The sequence below is a fragment of the Bombus flavifrons genome, chromosome 14 (genome assembly GCF_040668555.2).
Source record: "Bombus flavifrons isolate JBK064 chromosome 14, iyBomFlav1_principal, whole genome shotgun sequence".
Classification (NCBI taxonomy): Eukaryota; Metazoa; Arthropoda; class Insecta; order Hymenoptera; family Apidae; genus Bombus; species Bombus flavifrons.
In genome coordinates, this window is record NC_138455.1 from 3728405 (window position 1) to 3754330 (window position 25926).

At 36.8% G+C, this 25926-nt stretch overlaps 2 protein-coding genes across 6 annotated transcripts in view; both read left to right on the forward strand.

The window, feature by feature from the left end:
- The window catches only part of LOC138186635 (uncharacterized), a 246228-nt gene that overhangs the window by 190414 nt on the left and 29888 nt on the right, over positions 1–25926 (forward strand). For all 5 annotated transcript variants that reach the window (XM_069126690.1, XM_069126688.1, XM_069126692.1 and 2 more), the window contains one exon: positions 3197–3275. In XM_069126690.1, coding sequence (XP_068982791.1) covers positions 3197–3275 — 79 coding nt within the window. The remainder of the gene's footprint in view (positions 1–3196; positions 3276–25926) is intronic.
- LOC138186642 (uncharacterized) overlaps positions 1–25926 on the forward strand; it is a 98212-nt gene that overhangs the window by 11487 nt on the left and 60799 nt on the right. The window lies entirely within an intron of this gene.

Genomic DNA, 25926 nt, shown 5'->3' on the forward strand with positions numbered 1-25926 from the left:
TGTAATGTTATTCTATATTTTGAAAATTGCGATTTACACTTTACGATTTCATCTTTCAGTGAAGGAACGATCAAATAAATATTTCTCTGCATCAATTATGTGAATCTTTTTGTGTTTTAACGTTTAAATGTTGAAAATTTTACATCTATGTGTCGTTATGAATTATTGATAGTTCGTACGGTATTGTATTAATTAGGTGATTGGAGGGTATTTGAGATAAAAGTTGCTTCGGAACCCATGTTTAAAAACAAATTCTCATATTCCTCAGAGTCAATGAACGCTCTATAATTTTGAGCAGGTTCTACAACCTAAAATCACGCAAGTTCAAATATACATACGTTATTGTTAGTATGGAAACGTTTGATTTCTTTTTGAAATATTCTCTATTTCTGCGAATAGCGTATCGGTTCCAGAGCAAAGTTCAACAGATTTATATTATTCGTCACATTTATATTCCGCGACAGTTCCAGAGATAGAGAGGACTAGTCGAAATAATTTCATTCGATGAAACGGTCATTTATACGGGCAGAGTTGGAAGCTGGCGACTGAATGGCATTTTTATGCATATCACAGATTGCACAGTTCGAAAAGTCAACTGGAAGCAAAATCTGGCATTCGGGAACGACGTGGAGAAGGAAATAGGATACAGGCTGGATATTTAACCAAGATTATGGCAGCTCGTTTGGAGAAACATTCGCGGAAGTTAAGCGCCTTTCTCGGTCGCCGACGCCGGTCTGTTTTAGGTAACTCCGAGAACGTCGCTGAGATAATTCTTATCAAGCTGTCTGGCTGTTTTAACGTTAGCCAATTCTAATTTCTTCGAGCTCGATACACGTTGAGAGCCAAGGTTTACGCGCCCGTACGAACGTTACTGAAAAAAATTCAACTAGTCGTAGAATTGATCGAAACTTACCTTTTCTTTTTAGTCGAATTATTTTTTTGGAAAAATGTGTATTTCACTACCATGCGCGAATTGTTAATTAATCGAATCCATCAAAGTGTCTGGATATGTCTAAAGTCGAAATCGATCGGGATTTGTAATAATGTATTGGTTGAAATTAATGTTAAGATAAAGACAGGAAATAGTTTAGGTATTGTTAAAGTAAATGTTGTCGTGTAGTTCATTCGCGTCTAATTAGTGTAGGTAATACCTTTACAGTAGGTAGTATATTAATACATACGTTTATTGCGTTATTTTACGTAGAACGTATGTCAACTAATATTAACTTGTTCATTTACATTAATTCCACATCAACTGCTAACGAATATTCTGATTTAATACACATTTGTGTATTGCATTTGCAACGTTCGGGCGTTGTATGCACTCGGTAAACAACGGCACAAGTAAATACATGCTACCATACAGATTAGTTTACGACTACGCAGAAAACAGAAATTATTCAAACATTAATATTCCATAGTTGGAACGTCTGTGAATACTACTCCGTAACTATAATTAGGGGACTATAAACAATTCTCTTGAAAAATTCATCCCTTCAAATGTTAGTATTAGATTATGCCATTTTTTCTATACGTTGAAAATCCAATTACTTTTCCTCTCGAGATTTAGGAAAATTGTTAACCATAACATTGCGTATCACAGAGATTAGATATTATTACCATGAACATGAAAATAGCCTAATTATAAATCATACATCTTCCGTTCCGAAATATTTAGTTTTGTCTTCAACGAGCAAACTGAATTCTCTTTAAACGACGCAACAATTAACTCGATCCAACAGTTCAATTTCTACTACTTTGCTAAGATGGTTTCGGATTGTCGTAATGTAAATAGACGCAAAATAAGTGATAAGCTCGTCCTTTTTAGACTCTCCACCTAAGCCATATACATAATCATCGGTACATTTTTGTGATAGATTTGTAGTCAACGTGTCGTTTTGTTTCAAAGTGTCATAAAAGTGAACAAATCATTTAAGTTGACTGGCATGCGAACAATTTCCCCGTTATATGTACAAGTAGCCATCATAATCGAGCTGACTTTTAGCTATGGTAGATTATGTGTACACCCTCGTGGTTCTATCTGTACGACGTGTTTGGTTAGGTTACACAAAGGATAGGTCTGTGTCGTGTTTCGCACTGGCTACACACCCACTGGAGTCAGCTGGCTTGGTACCCTGTCTAAGATTATGTTTGTGCTCTTTGTCAGCAGGAAATCATTATTTTCGATAATAAAGAGGTAGTCAGAAATTGTGGTTAATGTTCGAGAATCCGCGATAAAAATTGCTTACACAATACCGCGGACATATTTTTGATCAAAAAAAATATAGTAGTTAACTGAAGACATTATACAAGCATGTACATTTAATCATATCATATGATCACGGAACTTCCTATTTTTATTCAATCTCGAGTTAACTGCATACTTGAAAAGAGTAAAACAACCTCTGAAAAGTTGTTCTGATAAACTTAAAATATTTTCCAATCGAAGCACGCCTCGTAAGGATTATAATTAAGCCAACGATCGATATATTGACCAGACGATGTTAGGTTTAAGGTGGATTAAGATAGATCTTTAGATATCCTCGATAATTTCATGAATCATCGGTTCGTTCAGAAGTAATTCGCATAAGCTGCTTCCAGTTCCATATCGAACGCAATGGGAAACGTGTCCAAGAACGAAATCCGCGAAGCCTATTCAGTACAACGCAGAGAATAGTCTTTCCTCATTTTTTCCGGGCAAAGACAGGAAGAATGGATAATTCGCTGACACAACGGCTCAACTGTTCTGATCACTCGAACGAGCATCCATTATCCACCTTAGTGGTATCTAGTACGATACAGAAACGCACCGCAAAGGGACGAAATTAATAACTGTTTGCGGACACGTTAAGCCCCTTTGCAGCCGTCCGCTTTATTAATTTAAGCTGGCTATTAAGCCAGGAGACAGATTCCTATCGCGATTCTGCTGTTACACGCGCGACAATTGCTTCTCTTTTTACGATAAACGACCGTGCTGCACACGGTATTTAGCACAGTGTTTTAAGTGAATTCTGATTATTGTTAATACATTAAACTTGAAGCTTAAATAAAGCTGATGTAAGATTTATGAAATTATAAATCCTATATACACGTTTTAAGCAAATATTTGATGCTTTTGTTTCTTTCTTTTCTCCGCGAAAATATTTAATATATTATTGCACAATGCTATAATGTATTTTTATCATTTTTGTTTCAGATGTCAACATGGTGGCCGAACCAAAACCCCATCAAACCGGACGCAAACGACAGAATGTAACCAAAACTGGCAATGATTGGTATGTGAACATACTTTCTCTAACTACGTATTATTAACACGTTTACTGTAAATCTAAGAAATATTTTGAATTATCGCTGTAACGTTAAAGATATCGAATATTCTATCGAACATGCTGTTTATTCAAGTTAATTCCGTCCATCGATGGAACTACCATGATAGTCAGCGTATTAAAATTCAATTTTCGAAACAGTGTAAGCTAATATACACAGTATTGATATGAAACATAACAAGATCCAGTTTACATATTTCTGTTGCTGGCATTTGATAATGACAAGTAACATTATCAAAAACTAGTAAAAGAACCGGTTATAATCTTTACAAAGAAAAGAGGTAGAATCACATTAAAGTCCTTCTTATCCAAATTTGAAGATCAGATTTTGCGTGAACATGAGTAATAAAGACATACACACCGTAGGAGTGCAAAGAAAACGCGAATAATAAGTAGAAAGTTATCACAAGAGGAAATTCGTAGATTCTAGTGGAAAATTGGGTTAGAGAGTGTCGATTGTGTCGGTCTGTCGGATGAAAAATGGCGTTCTTCTTTGGCCTGTTCCAAAAATCTGTAATGTCGCGCGAGACTTGGCAGCTAGCCTAAGCCTGCAGATCGCATCACGGACGAGGAAGTTGGTCGCAGGTCGCGCATAAATCTTCCACGTAAACGGAGAAGTCGCATTTCATTCGAAGGGCGACCGCTTGATCCTGTCGCCGTCGCTGGCTCGAACCATGAGATCGCCTTAAGAACAGCGCCAAACAAATGCTAAACTCGATCTAACTGGCCTGCTCTTCGCGTCATGCTTCTCGCTTGACGACGTGCTGAAACAGTGTTTTACGCGACGTACGTGACCATGAAATTGCGAGAACCTCTCAGCTCGACGAGAAACGCGTCACCCGGAAATGAAACAACGATAATCGCCGGCTAATCCGCCTGCACTCGCGATTGTTTAGCGTTTAGACTGATTAAGCTGACGCTTTTTGCCGGAAAAACGCTGGATATATTAGAATCGCTTTGTTCCTAGACTTGTTTATTTCTCCATCGCGTTTTCTGACAGAATTTCGATTGTATATCGACAGATGGATTTTCGCAAAATTCGCCGAACGTTTGGGAGGTTCTATCAAACGAAGTTCGAGGAAAGGACAGAGAAGGATGGATGATAGGGGGAACCACGGTCGTATTTCCTAGAAGGGAAATAACGTATGTACATTGTTATTATTCGATTCCTCGATAAAACGTGTTCGATATCCAAACGGTGAGTGAAAAGGAAGTGATATAGAAAGGTATATACTTCGGTTTATTAAATTTTTACTAGAATTTTAGCTATATCGGTAAAGTGAAATATAAAAGTGTACATAACAAAGAGATGTTAGCGTGAATATTTTAGCAGCAACTATGACATGACTTACCACCTTTTAGGAATAAAAGATTAGATATTGCAAGTTTTATACCTTTTTTGGGGGGAGGGTCACGTAAGAGCGTTGATCAATGGCGCTGATGCAGTATTTTATTAAAAAGATATATTTATGGTTAATGGGGCGGACTAATTTGAAGTGAAAGATAGCACGACCGAATTAACACGAAGAATCAAAAAATTCGTTATCGTTGGAAATTTTATTACCGCCTTCATTGTTCGTTTTAATATGCCACTATAATTCTCTGGTATTGAATTACTTTCTCGGAATCCAAGAAACTGCAAATATTACTTTGATAACGCTTTTCCACCAATGAGACCAGATAAAACAGGTTGTTCGTTGCTTTAAGGACAATGTCCCTGGGGAAGGCAGAATTCCGCAGGTTTCTGTAGGGAAACCGTGACATCCCGTATCGCGTCATCTGGTTTCACGATCTGCCGGCCGAAGAAAACGAGCCAGTCAACTCTGGCAACTGGTTAAGGTCCGAAGCAAAGTGGACCGAGGGACACCGATTGTTTAGACCCTAAACTTTGGAGGGACATAGAGCGTGTTTGGTTGGTTGCACGAAACACGGTCTCTGTCCTCAGCTTGCGCGATAGTCGCTAATATAAAACGGCAGTAAACCGTGATTGTTAAAATTTAACGATCCACCCGTTTTTCGCTGCAATATTTCTCGCGTACGGAATGAATTTTCCGGCGGTTCTCGCGTGACATTTAAAATTTGCCGAAACATGCGGCAAAATGCGGGATTGTGCGACTACTGAGTCTGACTGCTGCCTCGTTGTCGCTATTTTTTAGCTTCGCAGCAAATTGAAAGGAATAACGACGATCATTTTTCGACGATGGCCGAAACGGTCGCTTCGAAAAATTTTCGTCCCGTCGTTTGAAAAATATAGCACGGCTCTATTGAAATACGCCCCCATGTTGTCCGCTACTCTTTCAAGCCAATAGACAAACGCAGAATTGACCTGTTTGGAAATATTCAATAAGATTTAGTATGCAGTGTCTTTAATTGGTGTAAATTCCGATTTGAAATTTCCTTTCTTCTTTTTTTTCTTTTTGTTTCCTTTTGTAGTCCTTATTCGTGGTTATTGCATCGAAAAATATTTCTAGTAGGTACTTCGTGAATTATTACGTTTGCTTATTAAGATAAATTGACTACTACGTGCAATTTTAACGTGTAATTTTTTTGTCAAAGATAATATTACAAGTTATCAAATTATTTTTCACATCGAATGTTCCGTAGGGAATGTGCAGGTATATAACATATTATTAATACAAATTCAGAACTTCCTAGCTATAAAACGTGACATTTGCAGGAGCATATCGTGCAATATTAAAATTCGTATATTCTACAATACATAAGAAATGACGATGGAGAGGTGCATATGGTAGCGTGCTATCGATTTTTCAATAATTTCAGAAACAAAGCGAGACATTTCATACATATATTATGTAAAATCGCATACAATCTTGGAATATGATATTCTCCCCGTTAATATGGTTTATTGTCCAAATATTATTAATAAATACTGTGTGTTTTAAATGGGAATTTCGAATGTGAGTTTCATTAAGGTGTAAAAAAAATGCGCGTAATATTATTGACAATGGTCGCTTTCGCTATTTTCGGTGTGTGAAAACGTTTAAACGCGAGTAAAATGTTTCAACGAAATCCTATCTGAATTGAAATCCACTTGAAAATGGTTTTGAATTATTTTAAAAAATCCATGTTCCACGTTGTTGAATTTCAGTAAAGTTTCCAATGGGGAAAATTTTTAAAGCTGGTACTCTTACCGTTTGAGTGTTGCTCATTTCGCGGACATGATATTTGGATACTGTCAGAATTTAAAAATCTGCTAGTCTGACCGTCCCTTTTCTCATATAGGGCGTTCTATTAAATTTTCGAACAAATTTTTCTTGCTACGTTACACACCTGCATCAGCTTTTATTTCTAATTCGTGTTTCTACAATCCTAATGCATTTTGATATTCTACTTTCATTTATTTCTCTGGTATTTGTCGCTATCGCATAACATTATTATATTTATATAAATTATTACATTTCGTACGTGTAAAAATACAATTCACCAAATAATAGGAGTTGTATAATTATTTAATTTCCAATCTTTTTGGTCCAATTTAAAATTCAAATTTCATGCAAAGAGAAAAGGGGTGATAATGAATAAATTTCCCTTAGAAAAAACAATAATGGCGGGCGCAGAGGCGATCTCGTTCACGCGTCTGCCCTTCTACCGATGAAAATAATTGCTTGTACACGCAGCAGCTGTCCTCTTCATCAGCCGTACGTACCCATTGTCCGTCAGACGTTTTCACGGAATTGTCGGCTTTATAACGTCACGTCATTTACCGTCGAGGCATCTTGGAGCAGGGCGAAGTTGTTGTCTGGCTAACACAGCTGCTGGCCGCGAGACAGTAAAATCACCGTCCTAGCCATTGTGTCCATCATGATATGCAAGGCTGAAAATTTTACGAGGGATGAGAGACTCAAAACTTAAACGAAAAACATCGTTAGTTAAGACTATACGATATTTTAAAGCTTCTTGCTTTTCGTGTACAATTAATCAATTAATTTTTGAGATCTCCAATATACATACGTTTCAGGGTAATATTCAGTATGAATTATGTATTTAATCCTTAACGTTCTAAACAGTGTACATTCACTAAAATGTTGCTACGGATAGAATATAGTTAGGATCTTGATGTTATGCACATATTTACCTACTTACGCTACTTCCATGTTACATATATTATGTAACATAATTCAGAACGTACGTATTAAAAAATTGAAGATGGGATATGCTATAGCATTTGTTTCATGCCTGCCTTTCTTGTTTTGATTTTCATGTTGTACATTCCTTGATATAAATTACAGTGGTTGGTTTCGGTCAAAGGAGAAAAGAAATTTTTTACTCGCACACAGGATAACCGAATTAATATGATTTCACGAACTGGTCGAGAATTTTAAACGAAGAGCGTACTGTTAATGTAGGAATAAGTAATTAGACACGTACAAACTTAACTAGACTTTTAATAAGTTCGTTTTAATCTTCCCTCTCGAAGCGAGTTTCTCAGGGGTAACTTTCTATTCCTTTTCTGGTAATTGGCAATCATCCGGAGCGGCAGACTGCTGCAAATAATCAAAAAATTATGTATAACAGACAAATTAATAAACTACAAGCGCTAATATAATTTTAGTAATATTAGCTTGACAAATTAGACGAAAACCAAAGTTATACGAGTACCCTTAATTTATCAAACAAAATGAAAAAAAGGCGATCGAATAATATAATTTTTTGTAAGCACTGTCATCTTCGTCATTTTGATGAAAAAAAAAATAGAAATCAGAGTTTAAACGATCGTTCACTTTTGGCCAATCGAATTACGTTCTCAAACTTCCTCTAAAAAAGAAAACCACCCTCTTTACAACCTCATAACTCAACCAAAATTCCATCTCCGCAGACGTTCTGTTGAGACCAATCTGAAAACGTCAAGGCACAGGTAACTGCATAGTTGTACACCGCGGGATACCGCGGATGGTCTGACAGTTTCCGTGAACGTAAAAAGAGGCCGTGACAAGGGAGAAAGAGCGAGAGAGAAAGGAAGAAAAAGAGCGAAAGGGGAAGAGAAGGAGACAAAGCTGGAAAACATATTTCGCGCCGGCTGATGCATTATCCGTGAGATGTCTGCAACAGATAGTGTCGTGGGAAAACGTCGATAGCCCTTTTCGCGAATGAAGTCTATTCTCGGGCTTTTTCTTCCGTTTTCCACCGCTTACAATCTCGTTCTTCCTTTTTCTTTTTTTTTTCCTCCTCTCTCCTTCCTTCTTCCACCCTATTTTACCCTCTTTTCTCGCGCCTCTTCTTTTTTCTACTCTTCCAGAAGATTCGCGCCGGCAAAAAGGCAGTTTCGCGACGATTTTCGCGTGTCCATTGAGAGAGACAGAACGGGACTTTTTTTCCTCTGGTGGTCGTTGAACGGTCGCCACTTTTTTGATGACTCCTCGGCGACGTAATTTTCCGTCATCCAGCAACGAATGACGAGCGCGAAGAGCCTCCGCAAAAGTGACTATAATAGTTTCCACGGTGAACAATGCCCAGACTTCGAGAGTTTCGAGGTAAATGCGCGTACTGCTGCTGCTGGCTGGCGTTTCGCGTTGAAAGAAATTGTTCGTGAAGTACGTTGCCCGGAAAGATTCTTGCCCGATGCTCTCTTCTTCTGCCAGTTCTTTTCCTCCATCTTTTTCTTCTTCTTCTTCTTCGTCATCGTCGTCGTCGTCGTAGTCGTCGACGTCCTTTCGTTCTTCGTCTTTTTCATTTCTTCTTTTTGTTTTGTCCGCGGGAGCATTCGTTTACTGATTCGAGGAAATAATATGGTTGGATGAAGAATATCCGAGGACGATCGCGATAGTGAAATTCGCAGTGCAAGCACTTGCGTCTGGGATTGCTAGATGTCGATGAACCTTCCTGAAAGGAACCTGGTTCTTAGATCTTCTTTGACGAAGTTTGAAATGGGACAGTTCTTTATTTTATTACGTTCGTCGAGCTCTTCCATAATTTACCGATCGTTTTTCATTCGAATTCATGGTTATTAGATTGTATTCGAGGGAGTTATATACAAGAAACGAGAACATCGATCCGTTCCACAATCTTTTAAATTCTAAGAAGTTGTTTTAATTATACAAAGCTTTAAAGAAAGGATCGAAGAGTTTAAAGATAGTTGAATTAAAGCCATAAGTGGGAAATGTATGTATATATCAAACAATGTTCCACACATTGAATATACATTCATCGATTTATTATTTCAACCTGGAAATGTCGTATTCAAGGAAGCATCAAACGCCTCTCCAACAGCACGATAAAACTCGCAGATAGAAACAGCTCCAATCACTCTGCCCTCTGTTTGTATCTCTTCACTTCGCCCACGCAACCTTAAATCAATTTCGACAATGTCATTGAACGAGACTGAAACAAGATTCCCAACGCGTGACAAAAGTGACGGCAACGGAACCAACCAGTCCGTAGTGCCGTTAGACGAATAAATAAGTCAGAGTAGCCCGGCACAAGGGGAAATATACGTACAAACAGGGAGGCGAACGCGATATCTCGAAGGCGTCACTTAATATCGTCAGTCGACGTCCAATGTTCTCCCCGTTCTTCCGCTGTCGCGCTTTAATGTAGCCGTCAATCCACACCGTTTTCACCAACTCTCACGAATTCTCCTGTTTTCGTTGTTGTCGCCGCTGTCGTCACCGTCGTCGTTCCAGCAGTCTGCGTTCGTAAATCGTGTCGAATCAAAGCTCTGCTCCGGGTCGATCGTAATCGTCCGTTTTATTCTCGTCGCGCGGCACCACCGAGGATGCAAATGGTCGTCCGGCGGACGGCCAAATAAATTTGCATATTAAGCTATATTTTAATACGCGTGCGTGTCCACAGTAACAGCGAGACATTTAAAAATTATACTTGCAAACAGGGGAACATAATTAACGTCACCGGCACGCACCATCATCCAGCGACGTCGACTCTCCCTCACCCTCATCCTCGCCCTCGCCTTCGCCCTCGTCCTCCTCCGTAGCATTCGGTTACCGCGCCGTTCAAAATTTACCACTCGTTTCGAGTGTCCCGAGACGAGAGAAACTCGCACGACGCCGGAATTTTAATTCGCGGATGATGAATCACGCGAGAAAGGTAAATCGCGTTGGTTCGCGTCACACCACCGCCGATAGACTCACCTCGTCCGTGCATTTTTCTCTAGCCGAACGACGAATTTTGATTCACTCGAGACGACGAACGTAATACGGTCACGTCGCGGGAAAGTTTGTCCTGGATAGTTCGGAGTAATTTGTCAGTATCAGATTGGAGGGAAATGTAGTGCGGAGACGCGCTGTTTACTCGTTTCCGATTGCCTCTGTCTCGTTAACGTAATGGAGGCTTGATGACGGCCAAGTTTGAACCGGTTTCGAGAGGACAGGAAAGGTACTCTGTGTATATCTCGTTTGCGAACATTTTAGTTTCGACGAGATCCTGATGACTTTTTTAAGAAATTTTGTAAGTTGCATCTTCGACGAACCAGTTTGGTTTTGTAAAATCGTACAAAATAACACGTCATTTCGTTTGAACTTGAGGTGATTTTGGATATAGGACGTATATGACGATCCTCGCTTTCGACTCTTTTCGTACAATTCTCTATTCCAACTTCTCGGTTACAACTCAACTGTTTTCTTGATCCGATTCGTTTCTTTTTTTCGCCCCTCAATATCCGCACTATGCACGCGTTCGTTGGCCGTCTGCGACCGTTGTGACGTATGCCTTCTTCCAAATATTCGGCAGAAGGACCGTAGCAATATCAATAGCTCATTAGGCCTGTCGGCACTTACGCTTCGGATATACTTGTACCAACGAAACCGTTGGAAAGTTTTGTTGTCGAGTGCCGCTACAAACTTTATCGCATTAGAATTTGGATGGAAGCTGCCACAAAAGGCTACTTTCGCGAGAATTTATAAAACGTTTGAAATGAATTTAGGAAACAATGAAAATTCAGTTTCGCGAAACTTTGTAAAATAATGTTTCGTTTCACTGAAACCACATTGCATCCAGATTTAGATATTTCAATAATATAATTAATTCGATGCGCTTTGATCTGATAGATTTTATTTTGGGCAGGCCCTTTCTTCTTTCGCTATTGTATCACAGTATTAAATTCGCTTAATTATTCATTTACGTCATATTGATACCAAATTAGTTATTAATTGAGTATCAATTAAAATCAGAACGTCAATTGTTTTGCTGTGGGCTGTGCGCCAGTCCGAGGATATTTGATTATAGTAAATTTGCATATACATATTTGATGTTTCATAGCAACATAATGCCATTGATTATAGAATTAAAATTTCAAGGATCGTTAATACGAAGTTAACATTATATCAATTAACAGCATTGACGACCTGGGGAAAAAGCGAAAACCTACCTATTTTATTATTGTTTTGAAATGAATTTAAATATCTCAGAATTCTCTTAGAAAATTGAAGATAGACCAAGACTTAAACATTATGTAATTATTAGAATATTCGCGCATTTACTAGAATAATCTTTCTATGTAATGAATATTTAATTATGACTATAAGTCTTTTCGTCTGGGGTGATTCAATGAATCTAATTCTGCCACATCTGATAATGTGAATTATTATTAATATATATATGCAATTATCATTCCGAATTTCATGACCAGTACAAATCCACGATACGTTCATTCAACTATTTCGTCGAACAAACGATCAGGGGACAACTCGAACGTCTGGTTCGCGTGCATGGAACATCGATTCACCGGTTGAGTGACGAATGAAGACTACTTCCGGCAGAATCGACAGGTCTGTTGCAATCATTCCAATACCTGGCTGATATTTCATGATGAAGTGGCGATACTCGTCGATCGGTAACCACAAAATCGAATCCAATGATCTCGTTTTGTACCACTGACTCGAAATTAATGATTGGGAAATCAGGTTCGTTCGAAATTTTTCAACAACATTTGATAAAATCGATTGTGGAGGATCCTTTGATAACACTCATGAAACGCTGTCATCGCGTTATTTCTGTGGATATGATTTTTAAGAGGATTAAAGATGCGGAGAAATTTAAAAAATATCGTAAATAATTAGGTAGTTTAATTATCTTGATAGATCAGTGCATTGTGGGGAAAAATGGGGATTATAAATTTTCAGTACGCTTCGAACGTGAATGTGTAAAAAAAGTTAATTCTTTTTGTTAATCCTTTGTTATAATTGCTTTTCCGTGATATGTTCAATTTTTTTGTTTTTTTAAATAGAAATTAAAAAATGTAAAACATTGCTGAGCAAATAGTCATTTAAGTCGCTACTCATTCTAATAAAGAAGAGAAATAATTTTTTTTACTTTTTCATCATTCCGTAATCTGTGAAATTTGAAAACAATCGTGCAATTTTTTCAACAAATAAAAATATCGGAGTATTTTTTATTTGAAAATTTATTTGAAAATATCAACGCCATGTATTTTTTTTTTAAGCAGGAACCATTCTGTAAACAACGTTACTTTCGGAAATTGCAGGCGGTTTTGAACGCAACAAGTGAGAAGCTTGAATAACGAGGGCTGGCCACCTCGGCTATATATTTTCCCTTGACAAGTTTTAATGAAATTCCATATCTGATTCTTTTAATAATATTCATCGACGAATTCCTGCTTTGATGGAAATCTACGTACCGCTGGTGCTCATGAAAGGGAACAACGTTCTAGATTCTAGATTATCATTGGCTCGTTTCTGCTTCGTTTAAGAGAAAACTGATACATTCCAAGGTAATCTACATCTTTGTCTTTTTCGTGTTACAAAGAGCACGTAATTTACTTGCTTGTAAAGATCACGTCCAGCCCTTAGCATGATTGTAAGAATCTAAAAACGACATATTTTAGTTTATTTAATGATAATTTCTGTTTAGACCGCGGTACAGTAACACGTTCTTAATCATTTTTATAACGCATAGTACGATAAAATATTATTTTTCTATAAAATGATATTAACGCAAAAATTCTCGTATAAAGGAACTCCTTGTTAACGCGCGATATTTAAAACATGTTTCTCATAAACAAGTAAGCCTGTCGTTATCGCGAACGTGTTCGATGAAATTTAATTATTCGGAAAATTAATTTCACATAAACGCAGTTCGCCAAAGCAATCTTAATGAAAAGACATTTTACAAAAAAAATGTCTGAAAACAAATTGCGCATATTTACGCTTGCAACTGACGTTTCCTGGAATAACAATCTCATTGGAAGGATTTCAAACTAAACGCTTGAAGTTAATTGAAAGTCCGATTTCGGAATTAATGTTGTTACGAAGTAAATTCTGTGGACTATGTGATGCCACGATATAATTACGAAATTATTGGTTGCATATAGTACAGTAACTAAACTGTGATAACAGAAGATAGTTGGTGACTTACACGTAATGACCGATATCCCGTTGTTATATCTGATTTTAATGAGTAGAAAAGAATAGAACTCGAGTTGGCATTTAACGTTTCTGACCTGAAATGACCTACGGCAGAGAAGCACATTAATATAGCTAATGGTATTTCGAAACTTAGTTTCTCTCTCCTGGGACAAAACTCGCCTAATTGGTCCACTTCCCTCTGAGCACGAATTGAAGCGGAAACCACGTTTGTTACCAATTTGCGACAGCCACGGATAGCATTGTTATTATTATTTACATAATAAGCAGATGCACGCGTAAAAATACCGGATGCCGTGGTTTAATGATATTTTCGCATTTTCAACTTCATCGCGATAACGAACGTTTTTATTCGCTATTCCATGGATTATAAATTTGACGTCCTTGCATTGGATTATTTGATACTAATTAAAGCCTATATTTAGCATCGAGATTTAGCATCGCCAGTATGTTCGTACTATATTCTTAGTTTTTAATTCTTGTGAGAAAATATTCATCTTCGCTTAATGCTTACGCTCTAAAAGTAATAATAAAAGAGCTATTTTGAGAAACATTAATATTCATGTGACTATTAATATTCAAATGACTGGTATATATTTATTTTAACTAAAACAAGAAAAGCGATATAAATGTTTCGATGTTACTGTGAATTTCGTTCTCTGTAAATAATTAAACGATATTCCTGAGAAATTGCTGCTAGCAACCTTATACCTACATGTTCCATATTATTACAAAATTACTGTTAGGTGCAATAATTTTCTCGTAGAGTGAACCGAACGTTTAAACAAGCTTTTCTATAAATTCTCGTTGGTCTTGTACTTTTGAATTTGCCTGTACAGTTAACAGAGGCCTTCCAGCCCTTAACACCGAACATAAATATTAATAAGCAAGCGGTGAAATTCACGCTTATCGTGGCACCGTGAAGATTTACATGAGATAACACGACTTTCCTTTTGCTATACGGCCGTTTGTGTGGCCCGTGCACGTGTATCCAGCAGAAAACACGTCGGCATTTACATACGACGTCGGATAAGGCAGTCACGGAGATCGTTTTGCGGCCGCAACTTTTATCGCGACTGATATCTCGCCGGGTGGTATTGCATTTTTTTTAGAATAAATAACGAGACTCGGGATGATGAAGCAAGAACTGTTACATAGCGTTGTTTACGCGCCACGTGAATGGAACGCTTTGAGAAATGATCTTTGCATTTTCACCCCTCCAAGATGTTGCGATAGTATTGCTTTAAGCCCTACCTACCTTTCTACCATTCTAATTTCTTTCGTCCCCTTTGAGCCTACGATCGACCTTTTTAGCGAAATTGCTTAAAAATAGTACTTTAGAAATGGTACTTCTATGATAATAAGTAATAGTATTTACATATAGTATTACATATAGTATACATATCGTAATACATATAGTATTACATATAGTATACATATCGTAATACATATAGTATTACATATAGTAATAGTATTTAAAATATTATTTTTACAATAACAGTTAATAGCATCTAAATTGTTTAAAAATATTATTTACAAGAATATTTGCATTGATCTCCTGTTTCGAAATTGCTTAAAAATGGTATTGCAAAAGTAGTTACGAGATGTTGAGAATTGAAAATTAGAACTAGGAAATAAGAAGGAATCTTTGTATTTTCATCCCTCTGAAATGTTACCATAATAATACTGCTTTAAACTTTTCATCTTACCAGTTTTAGACTATAGCATGGTTAACAAAGCACCGAGTACTTTGTCTATTAAAAATTTAGATATTTGACACTTGAAGCTGTCCGAAATATAATTCATTAAGGGTTTGCCATGTTCTATATTACCAAATTCCATTATTGATTTAGGTGCTTATTATTTGTGGCTGTTGTAAAACGTAAATACGTAATTTATTAGGAAACGCATGCATTATTAGTGACGTAGCTGTATCGTGTATTACCGAATGCTGCGTTAATGTTGGTGATTACGCGCGCGTGTTCCTTCTACGCTATTCGTATCTGAATGCGTTGCTCGATAACGTTTGGCTTACCACAAACCGCTGCATAACTCGGAACCCCCCACTATGTGTTAAACAACATTGATTAGTGACATCTGTAGAGTTAATATTCCGATAAATTTAATGTCCCTTTCGTATCTCGTTTAATGCCGGTGATAATTGCGTCATTAAATATTATTTTGCAGCTGTTGTCACGAAAGAGTCAATAAATCGCGATATTTAGCCAATTTTAATTAGTCCACGTATAATTTTCCTACAGCTATTACAAAATATTTAAGCAATATATAAGTTAGGTAAAGAGGGTAAATATGTGATTGAAATAATTTTGTTCTATAATGTGTTATTGTCAAACGTAAAGCTAGCGTTATTAAAGCAGAACATTCACTTCAACGTCCTGTTTCAAATTGCGCATTCGCATAAACTTTAATTGTATGTTCATTCTGCATGGAATGAAGTATCGTCGATGACGAAAAATATTTGTTGCACTACAATATGCGTTACACTGTTAATTTAACATTACACAATTTGCAAGATGATGGATATTCATATATTCGTAGACAGACGCGTAATTTACTTTACTTTACCCTGCTGCTTTACTTTATTTTGGTACTATTAAACATCAAAATATTACGCTCTTCGCAATGAGAAATAATAAATTAAGCCTCTAAGTTGCCCGTTCATTGTCGACTTACGACATCATCGATCGATTAATTTTCATATTGCATCGACAGAACTGGAGGTAAAAAAGCAGTTCGGTTTCGAGTTCTCCCCAACGTTAATTCACTGCTGGCTTCCCTGTGAGTTACTTCACACCCCCTCGGTTTCTCCATTAGCCTATCAGACATGGCTGGCCCGTAATTGCTCGCGGCCGCACTTCGTTCACCAGGGTTAATTTCAAGTATACCCTGTCCATCGGATATACAACGAAGATTGTTCGTTCGTCGTGTATTCGATAAGCTTCGTCTGGCTGCGAGTGCTCGGTTCTCTCTACCCTCTGTGGTCCCGGTACACAGGCCGCACGAGCACAAACAACGTCTCCCCGGCCGTGGTGAAACGCCGATGAGTATATTTGCAGATCAGTCGGGCGAGTTCTACCAACATTTCAGCATCGTTAGCATTCAATTACGCGATTATTGAGGGTCTTGGCCGATTCGTGCGCCCCTGCCTTCTTTGATCGATACACGTCCCTTTTTGTGAAATGCCGTAGCTCGAAATAATAGCCAACTCAAGTGCCGGCTACTGCTTGCTTCGCCCCTCAACCAAGTTCGTTGAACCAAGTGTCTACCTATGTATGTGTGAATGAAATTTCAATATCTCATGTGTGAGGACTCGAGCCACTTTAAGCTCCATTAACCTATCGAAAATTTTGCTAATGAAGTATTACAGAATTCGCTGCTTCCGGACTTTAATGGAGAAGCTTGGTTATATAATCAGCGCTAGAAAATTTCTTAGAATTTTAGCAATTATTCTTCTGGTGCTAATCGGAATATAAAAATGTACAAGCGTCGGGAGATATCTTCTTGTTCGATAAATTCTGGATCTTTCTCTTGAATTGCTGTATTTAAATTCATGTTACATTCAATATATCGTTATTAGACAAGAAAACATTCATAATGAATAACTGTTTCAATTCTACCATATCAATTGCCGGAAAGAATCAAAATCATCAAATAATCCAGCACAAAAATAGTACCCTGGATTTCTTATATGGATAAGTATATTTGTCGTAGATATCGATTGCATTTGGTATCTAGGTCCAAAAATATTACGATCCCTGGTCCCTCTAGTTCCCTCGGCTAAAATTAAGTATGACGTACGAAGAGAATCACGATAAGTGGTAGTACACTGTGTACAAGGTTTGCGTTAAAATTGGCTAAAATGAGCAGGAGTGTAATCCAATTTTGTTGAGTAGTCTTCGTGCGCTGGGCTTTACGAGAAGAAAATATGAAACGAATGAAATTATTAAATTATTCCACTCTATTTTATCGCTAGATAATGCTACACAATTTTGAATTTTAATTGCTCCTGGTAAACAGTAACTTTGTGCGTGTTTCAATAAATTCTATCAGCCGTCCTGTTGAATTTTTCAGGAAACAAAGTTGTCTCTTGTTTTGGCATTAATCCAGTTGTAAAATGCAATTTCAATTTATTATTACAATCGAGACGAGAAGTTTTTCTTAGAGCAGCAGCGATCCTTCAGCCATCGTTTGTGGCCAACAATTCGTCGAGGATTGCATATTGAGCCAGCCGTTGTTTCCGGTAATTGCGACAGGAAAGAAATACCGTTTTAAATGCAAATGTATGCAAGACAATCCGGAGATTGACTAAAGAAGCAAGACTTATCGCGACGTGATATATTTGGCTAAAAGTAGCTTTCCTTAATTGGAGATCGCATGATAATGGCGCAATTTATTTTACCCGGAATGCATAGCGTTTTCAATGATCAATTATGCACGACATTCTGACTTCAAATCGATACGACCGCCATTCTAATTATCATAGCACGATCAAGCGTCGCGTCGTTCACTGATTTATTATAAATAGTCTCGATCGAGAACACGATGATATTTTATTCGATAAAAATAGAACATTCAATATAGCATCGTTTAATTATCATTTGTTTTTAAAAAAATCTGAAATACTTTGAGAGACCGCAAAAATTTAATTGAAAGAATTTATCACCGAAAGAATTGTAAAATTTTCAAAACAACAATCACAAAGCTAGAACCGATACATCATAAAGAGAAAGTCTCTCTTCAGTTTCGCTACAAACTTTCCGAACAAACCAATATCGAAAGCAGTGTATGAGTTTCTCGTTTGCAGGAAGCAAAGTGAAATAAGAGAAGCTTAAATAACGTAAAAGGGATAGCGTTAGAATAGCAACAGCGTTTCATTTTAATTGCAGGAAACAGTTGGTTTGTTCGCTGGTGATTGTCAATATTGGCTGTCACGCGTTAGTTCCTCTAAATTCGCTTGGAATGTACCCACGGGTTTCCGATATGGAAACACCAGATTGATGACCGGCTCTGCAATAATTGTGATGGTTACGTACATATACAGGGCGACGCGACGGCACCGAGGGAGGTGAAAACTTGCCAGAGAATTATAGAAGCACGTCGGTCACGGCCAATGCATTGTAAATACGTGTTTCCAGTGCTGACGTCAGAGTTAATCAATGCAACGATTTGCCAATGATAAATCGTTAACGTGTGATAACAGGTCGAGCGTGGCTCAATCGAATCGATAAAAGCCATAGTGCACTGAGAATTTCGTATCTCTCTTAAACGAATTGTTATTTAATTGATATGCGCATATGAAATTTTCGTACAAATTTTAATCACATGTAGTTAACAACGAACTAGTTTCGTTCTTCCAAATTCATAAGTATTATCGGTACTAGAATTATTCATGAGGGTTCAGAATTAGACTTTGATGGTTTCATTATAAATCTTTCAAACACCCAATGATTTGAATACGTTTATTATGTACGTAATTTATGTAGCAAAGCTTCTCTTTTATTTTCGTAGTTAATTGTCCACGATAAATATTATTCATTTTTGACGAATAAAATTTTTAAAGGAAGAATGGCAGGTTTTCAGAAGATTGAATTTTCGGAGCAAGGCAGGAGTCGTAGATTAGAAAGGGAGTAGCACTTGGTCAAACGATCTGACTTTCTGAACGAGTGATATCAAAATGTATTGGATGGTGAACTATCACCTTTACGGAGCTTTTATTGAAATTCTTGGAGGCGATCTTGAAAAGAATTCCTTCCTCTACCCAGTCGACTCATCTCGAAAGTCACGCCTGCGGAATGAGTTCAATGTAGGGGAACCCTTATAACGTAATTTCGAAGACTAGGATAGAACGTGCGTGAGAGAATGAAGGTTCTTAAAAAGTGATCAACCCAGAATACATTTTCTTTCCGAAATTATTTATGATTTAAGTTCTTTCGACGTTCCAGAAGGAAGTAAATTCAGATATCGAATTTTATCACCTTTTATCTGCTATTGAAATAGATAAGTTGATAAGTGTAGTTTTGAAAAATGTTGAAATTACGTTACAGGTGTATTTAATAGTGTGATTATATTCTTCCTAGCATATTACCCCTACATAACGAGTTTAAAGTGGCTTTTCATTTGTCCGAACCTTTAAGAATCTCCTTACTTCATGAAACTTTCTGGCTTTAATTCTTGTAAAATGCTAAAAATTTTCGGAACTCCTTGGCGTTTTAATAATAAATAAGGTAACTGAAAGTTCCACGAGGGTTGGTTTGATTAAAAAGCTTTTGAAAAGAGTTGATTTTAAACAGAGCGAAAAAATTCCAAAGTCTAAAGATCGTAAAGACAATGTATGGCGTCGTTGTTTCTATTCATCGATCATCCAAAGTCAATGAAATTTTACCACGTTTTATTATCCACTAACTTTCCTAAATTTTCTAAATAGGTTAGAAAAAGATTCCACCACTTGTCTACTTAGTTTTCACTTGCTTACTCGATATTTCATAGCCGTAGTCAATCTGGAATTCGCATTATCACCGAGATGTGAGCAGAAGTCGAATTTTCCAAGCTATAGATACGGAATACCTAGCTGATAGCGTGCAAAGTAATCGCGTCAGGATGATCAGGGGAAAAGTTGACCTTCCCAGGATCTGTCTCCTCGGTTAAACCACCGAACAGACCGATGAGTGGTTCTTTTTCGTAGCCTCATCCCTATACCAAACCATGCAGAAGTACGTACAGCGAAATGGAGTCAGTCGCGAATGACGATGGCTGGATTAGCCTAGAGGCACGTGCTGTGGACACCATTCTCCACTTCGCTTGAGTGCTCGAAAATCACGTTCGCGCTGAACTCAGCCAGAAAACAGACTCCGACGATTCACGCATTCTGATTCAGTCACCGCTCTCTGGCCCCTCACTGTGCGTTCCTATGTTCAACATTTCGCCGGATTCCTTGTGTTGCCTCCGTTAAAGGACCTCTGGGTACGTTTTATGTGTCACTGGAACCAGTCGAGCCCTTTTAAGGAACGTTCGAATGTGTTGGTTATTCATATAGAAGTTTTCTTTCGGAAATAAGTTAGTTGTCGATGGGAAATTTTATAGGAATCTCGTGAAAAGTTTCTATCTTTTTTCAAAGTAAGATAATGCGTGGTGCAGTAGGACTTTTAGAGTATTATATTTTGAAATCTGAGAGTTTCAGCTGTTCAGTGAAATATCAGAACGAAAGAACGATATTGCTTCAAACAAGACGTTAACTGAATGGATGAGCGGAATTTTACAATATTTTAAATATAAAAAAGTTAGTTATACAACGATGTAGAGTGATTCTATGTGAAGAGTAAGAAAAAGATTTGGTATTAATTATATTAATTGTGTTAAATGTATTAATATACATTTAGCCTGAAGCTCCGTTTTCGAGAAAATCGACTTTGAAGATTTGAAGAACATACATTAACTTGGCTAATTCCAGACTCAACAAGAGTAAATAATCGACGTACATTTGGTAGAAAATAGTAGAAATAGGTATAGAAATAGTAAGAATAGTAGAAAATAAGTCAGAAATGTAGAATAAAATTTTTTCATAAGATGCTTCATTTTCGAGAAAAATAAATTTGAAAATGTATCGTGGAACTGTACAATACCAATTCCTAATTAAACATGTTGAAACATTATTTCTTTGAAAATGCAGCCTCAAACGGAAAAACTTTATTTCATACTTTTGACCTATTTTCATATGTGTAATAACCTCCTGTTAAATTATTTACTCATAGCTAGTCGATACTTAGCTAAGTTAAAGTATAGTTGACAAATTTTCAAACTCGATTTCTTCAAAAACGAAACTTCATACAAAAAAATTTTATTCTATGTTTCCGACTTCTTTTTTCTCGTAGAATCGCCGCCTGCCCAGTTACAGTACAATCACCGCCTTTTCTACATTAGAAAATCAAAAAATTTATTCTAATGTGACGTAAAGCCTGTAAGAATATGATTTTCTAGTTTAAGAATTTAGAAACACGAAGTTAGCGAGTTCTTTATTTTTGTGTAGATAATGCAAATCCGGCCAGAGAACATCTTCGAGCTAGAACAGGAAGAGCACAGTTTCTTTGTTGTTACTTGAATTACACTGTCTTTTTTCTGTTTCATCTTTCCTTGCTTCTTTTTCTTTGTTTTATCCTACACTTTCTGAGCTCTGCGTTACTTTTCCCTGCAACTCCTTTGTTCATTTCGTAGTAATATTCAGATAATGAGACGAGTTTTCCGGAGAAAGTCAGATACCAGTTCCCCAAGGAAGGGAATTACACTCTACGGAAATAAAAGTTTAAAGTATTTTCAAGCGTGGATATTTTACACACGATAATAGAATCTTGAATGAGGTTAAGGTGCATTGTTGCGGGGCATTAAGTATGAATTATTTCGATTATTTCCAGACATATTTTTTCGATAGACGCTCATTCTATTCTTATTTCCCTGGAATAACATTATAAAATTATTAATTTCCGACCTTCCTAAATGTCAATAAAATAACCAACTCTTTCCTGATATAACTGAAATTTTTCCATAGTACCTTCATGTTGTACAATAACAGTAATAAGAAGGAAAATGTGATAATTTCTGTCAAACGATATTAGTAACTTCGCAATTTTATTTAGAATTGATGTATTTACCAAAATTATTTGGTTTACAGAGCAAAGAGATAAATTGAAATGGTCAGTGAATTCTGTTAAAATTATAAATTACTGTTGAATATTGTATATTTTAAATTTATAAACGCACTGCAAAGAAGCGTTTTAAGCACGGAAGCAAGCTTCTGCGAATTCCACGTTTAGATTTCTTTCGCGTTTTTCCTCTGTTCAGTATTCTTTCGCGTCTCTGTTTCTTTTTACGAAAATACCATTTACCTTCTTCGCTTCCGCTGTATCGTTTCATCGTAGTCTTTTTCGTGCACTCAACGAAAACGTCACCATAACGAGTCAAAGGTATCAGCTAGAAATAGTGCAATAGGTTAGTCGTTTCGATAGAACCTAAAAATTCATTCGCTCTTTGCGGTTTCTCCAGCACTTCGTGCCGTATCAATTCATACAACGTTTCTTTACCTGACTTAAGAAATTTCAGAAATTTCCCCGAGAAAGAATTCTTCCTAAATTCTGCGTCATTTTGTGATAACTCTTAAACGTTGATTTATACACCTCACACAATGTCTACAAATTTTTATCCACGAAATATATTTCCAACAACCATTGTTTTCACGCAGTCAGTAAAATGAAAATATTTCGTGACGACGAACTTGACCCACGGCTTCGACTGCAAGATTTTTCGAAAACCTAACTACCCTTCATTACGTAACAATCGCGCATAGTATTTTTGAAAATCAGCGTCGGCCAGTCGGTGGTTTCCAGGAAGAACCAGATTCGTAGAAGTTTGCTCGCTTCGTATTCTATTTCCACTTTCTACCGCACTGACACACTCTTCTTTTTTTCCCTGAAACCCCCATGACCGCCGAGAGTCGATGTTTTCCTTTTTCCATCCACTTGCTTCTTTTGCACGTTCGAGTCCTTTTCCGCGACCCCTTTTGACCATTCACCGATAATGTTACGATAACGAGTCAATGCTCGGGTGCAGGAAACCGTGGCCGTCTCTTTTCTACGTGAGAAATCAAAAAGTCCTCTTTACACGGTTTAACCGAGAGCAAGAGGTCTCGCGTTTTAAATGAGATTTGCCATGTTACATAAAGAAAATATCCCGAGACAACCTGGCAATATCTTTTTTTTTTTTGGAACGACTCGTATTTTTCCAATGAATCAGGTGACTCGATTACAATTACAAATTGTATGTAAAATACACATATCATTTGCAGAGGTACATGTAGTAGTTTTTTGTTTGCAAAACCACAATGGGAAATATAATTCATACTTCTCATTTTTTTTTATAGAGGAGCAAGTTTAGAGTTCAGTGTGTTGTCCATTAATCCAATTTAAATTCAGTCGCGTCATAAATTGACACGAGAGATTTTGGCTAATGATAAACGAAGTGGTATACGACAAAAATGTTTTTCCCCATGTGGTCTTCGCTTGTTAACTGTGACGATGAATAAAGGGGATGGATTGTTTTCACATTAAAAAATACAGAGCAGAAAGACATTACCATAAAACTTTATAATTTGAATATAGCTTAAGTATGAACGACTGTGAAAAGGAGGGTAAGTGAGAACGATATTCAGTATGAAATTAGAAACATCAAGGTCAAGGCTGTGGAATTACTTTATGTTTATTCGCAATCAGTTCCACACGAGTTCTCGTTCCAGTCAAAAGCAGAAGAAGTGCTCGTCGAGTGCAATTGAGTCGAATCGTAATTTGTTACACGATTTGATTAAGAGATTCAATTGTCGAAAATAGTGATTTGTATGCGTGCGCGTGTTTATATGTGCCTGGTTTAACACACACTCGCCGCGAACGACCCAAATGGTACGTACAAAACTCATCGATAATTATCGTATTGTCTTTCTTTTCTAAACATTTATAATACGTAATATTATTTGCTATCAAACAAATGAGATTTAAAATTTTATAAAAGCTTCTTTATAAATGGTAGATAAAGGGTGTTAAAAAAATGATCTAAACTTTACTAGATTTTAATTCGGAAGAAGAACAATCTATATTGCAAACTAAAATATTCTTTCTGCAAATAAATAATGAATATTCTTCATAAAGATAGATAGCAGTTTTAAATATTAAAGATAGAGCGATTTAAAATATTGCAAGGAAATGAGATTTCAGGCCAGATTTAATTAACTCGCTACTTCAGCATGCATTAACGAATTTAGAGAGCACTTAATCGCTATTAAATTTCCTGTCACGTCTTGTTCAGCCTAAACAGTGTATGTGTCGATAATATCGGTTATCCTGATCTTGGATACTTCAGCATCAGCTACTGATATTGGACTATTATAAGTAATAGCCCTGGCAATTGTCGATAGCTTATTACCATGTTGTAACGTTAACTACAACACCTATCAGACCAAAATATTCACTGCAACAGCATTTGCATTATTATAAAATTTTATTGAATCGAAATTTATATGATACGATATATTTAAGAAATATTTTATGTACATATTGTGATCATATTTTTATTACACAGTTGGTAAAATTGTACGCATAAATAACTCTTGTTCTATTTCGTATAGCGTCTATAAATAATTATGATTGATGTAGGAAATATTTTCGTAAAACGCTTGAAAACAAAAATTTCAGTGTCAACATTCATTTTTGTTCCGAGCGAGGAATTTTAAGCGTTAACGTTTGTTTGTTTTCACCTTTTTTCCTTGCTCCAACTGATACGAACCTCATTTTCTTACCCGCGTAGTCCTCATTTAATTTCATTCGTTGAAATTAGTAGGTCACCAACTGCTGTTAACTTATATTATGGATGACACGCGTCTACCTCATCATATTTTCATCCTACCGATCGTTTAGTGTCACGTCAAAGAGCCAATATAGGGTCGTTAATATGGTATCAGTAGTTACGCTAAAATTCTGCATGAGATTTCAGTATAAAACCGTTTCATCAGTCGACCAAGTGGTCGTTTGGTATTTTTAAATTGATGCAGTTAACTGAAATTATCAAGAGGACGGAGGGAAAAGTCTGTTTGAAAATGGGGCGAAAAAATAACGCGCTGGCACATAACCGAAGTCGTCGAGCAACGATAAACGTTAGGCGAACGCGATGAAATTTTAGGAAAGTCCTCGTAAATTTTCACGCATTTTCCAGCGCATGGGATTAATTAAACAATTCTAGTGAAATTTAAAACCGTTTACATGTTGTTTAAAGCAAACTAAAAGTACTCAAGTTCGTTCGTTAATTAAACCAACGTAAATTGAACAGACGACCTCGAGTTGGCAACAGATGTTGATCGCGTGAATCTAAATGAATATATAAAACCAATGAATTTAAATCGACCATATAAATGACCATTTCGACAAATAATACGAGTCCGCATGTGAATTTGCGTAGCTGCGTAACATAACCCTAGGACGTGAACGTTTGTAATTTTTATAACCGGCAAAGCTTTCATTGACGCGAGTAATATGTTTGATTATCAATTATCGGCTGTACAGTTAATTTTCTCACTGAAAAATTTAATTCCTTTATTCCTTGAAAAGGCTCTTCAACAATATTGTATTATTATCGAAAAAGACTGTTAAAAAATGATTCTTAATATTTTGAAACTACAGAAGATACAATCGTGT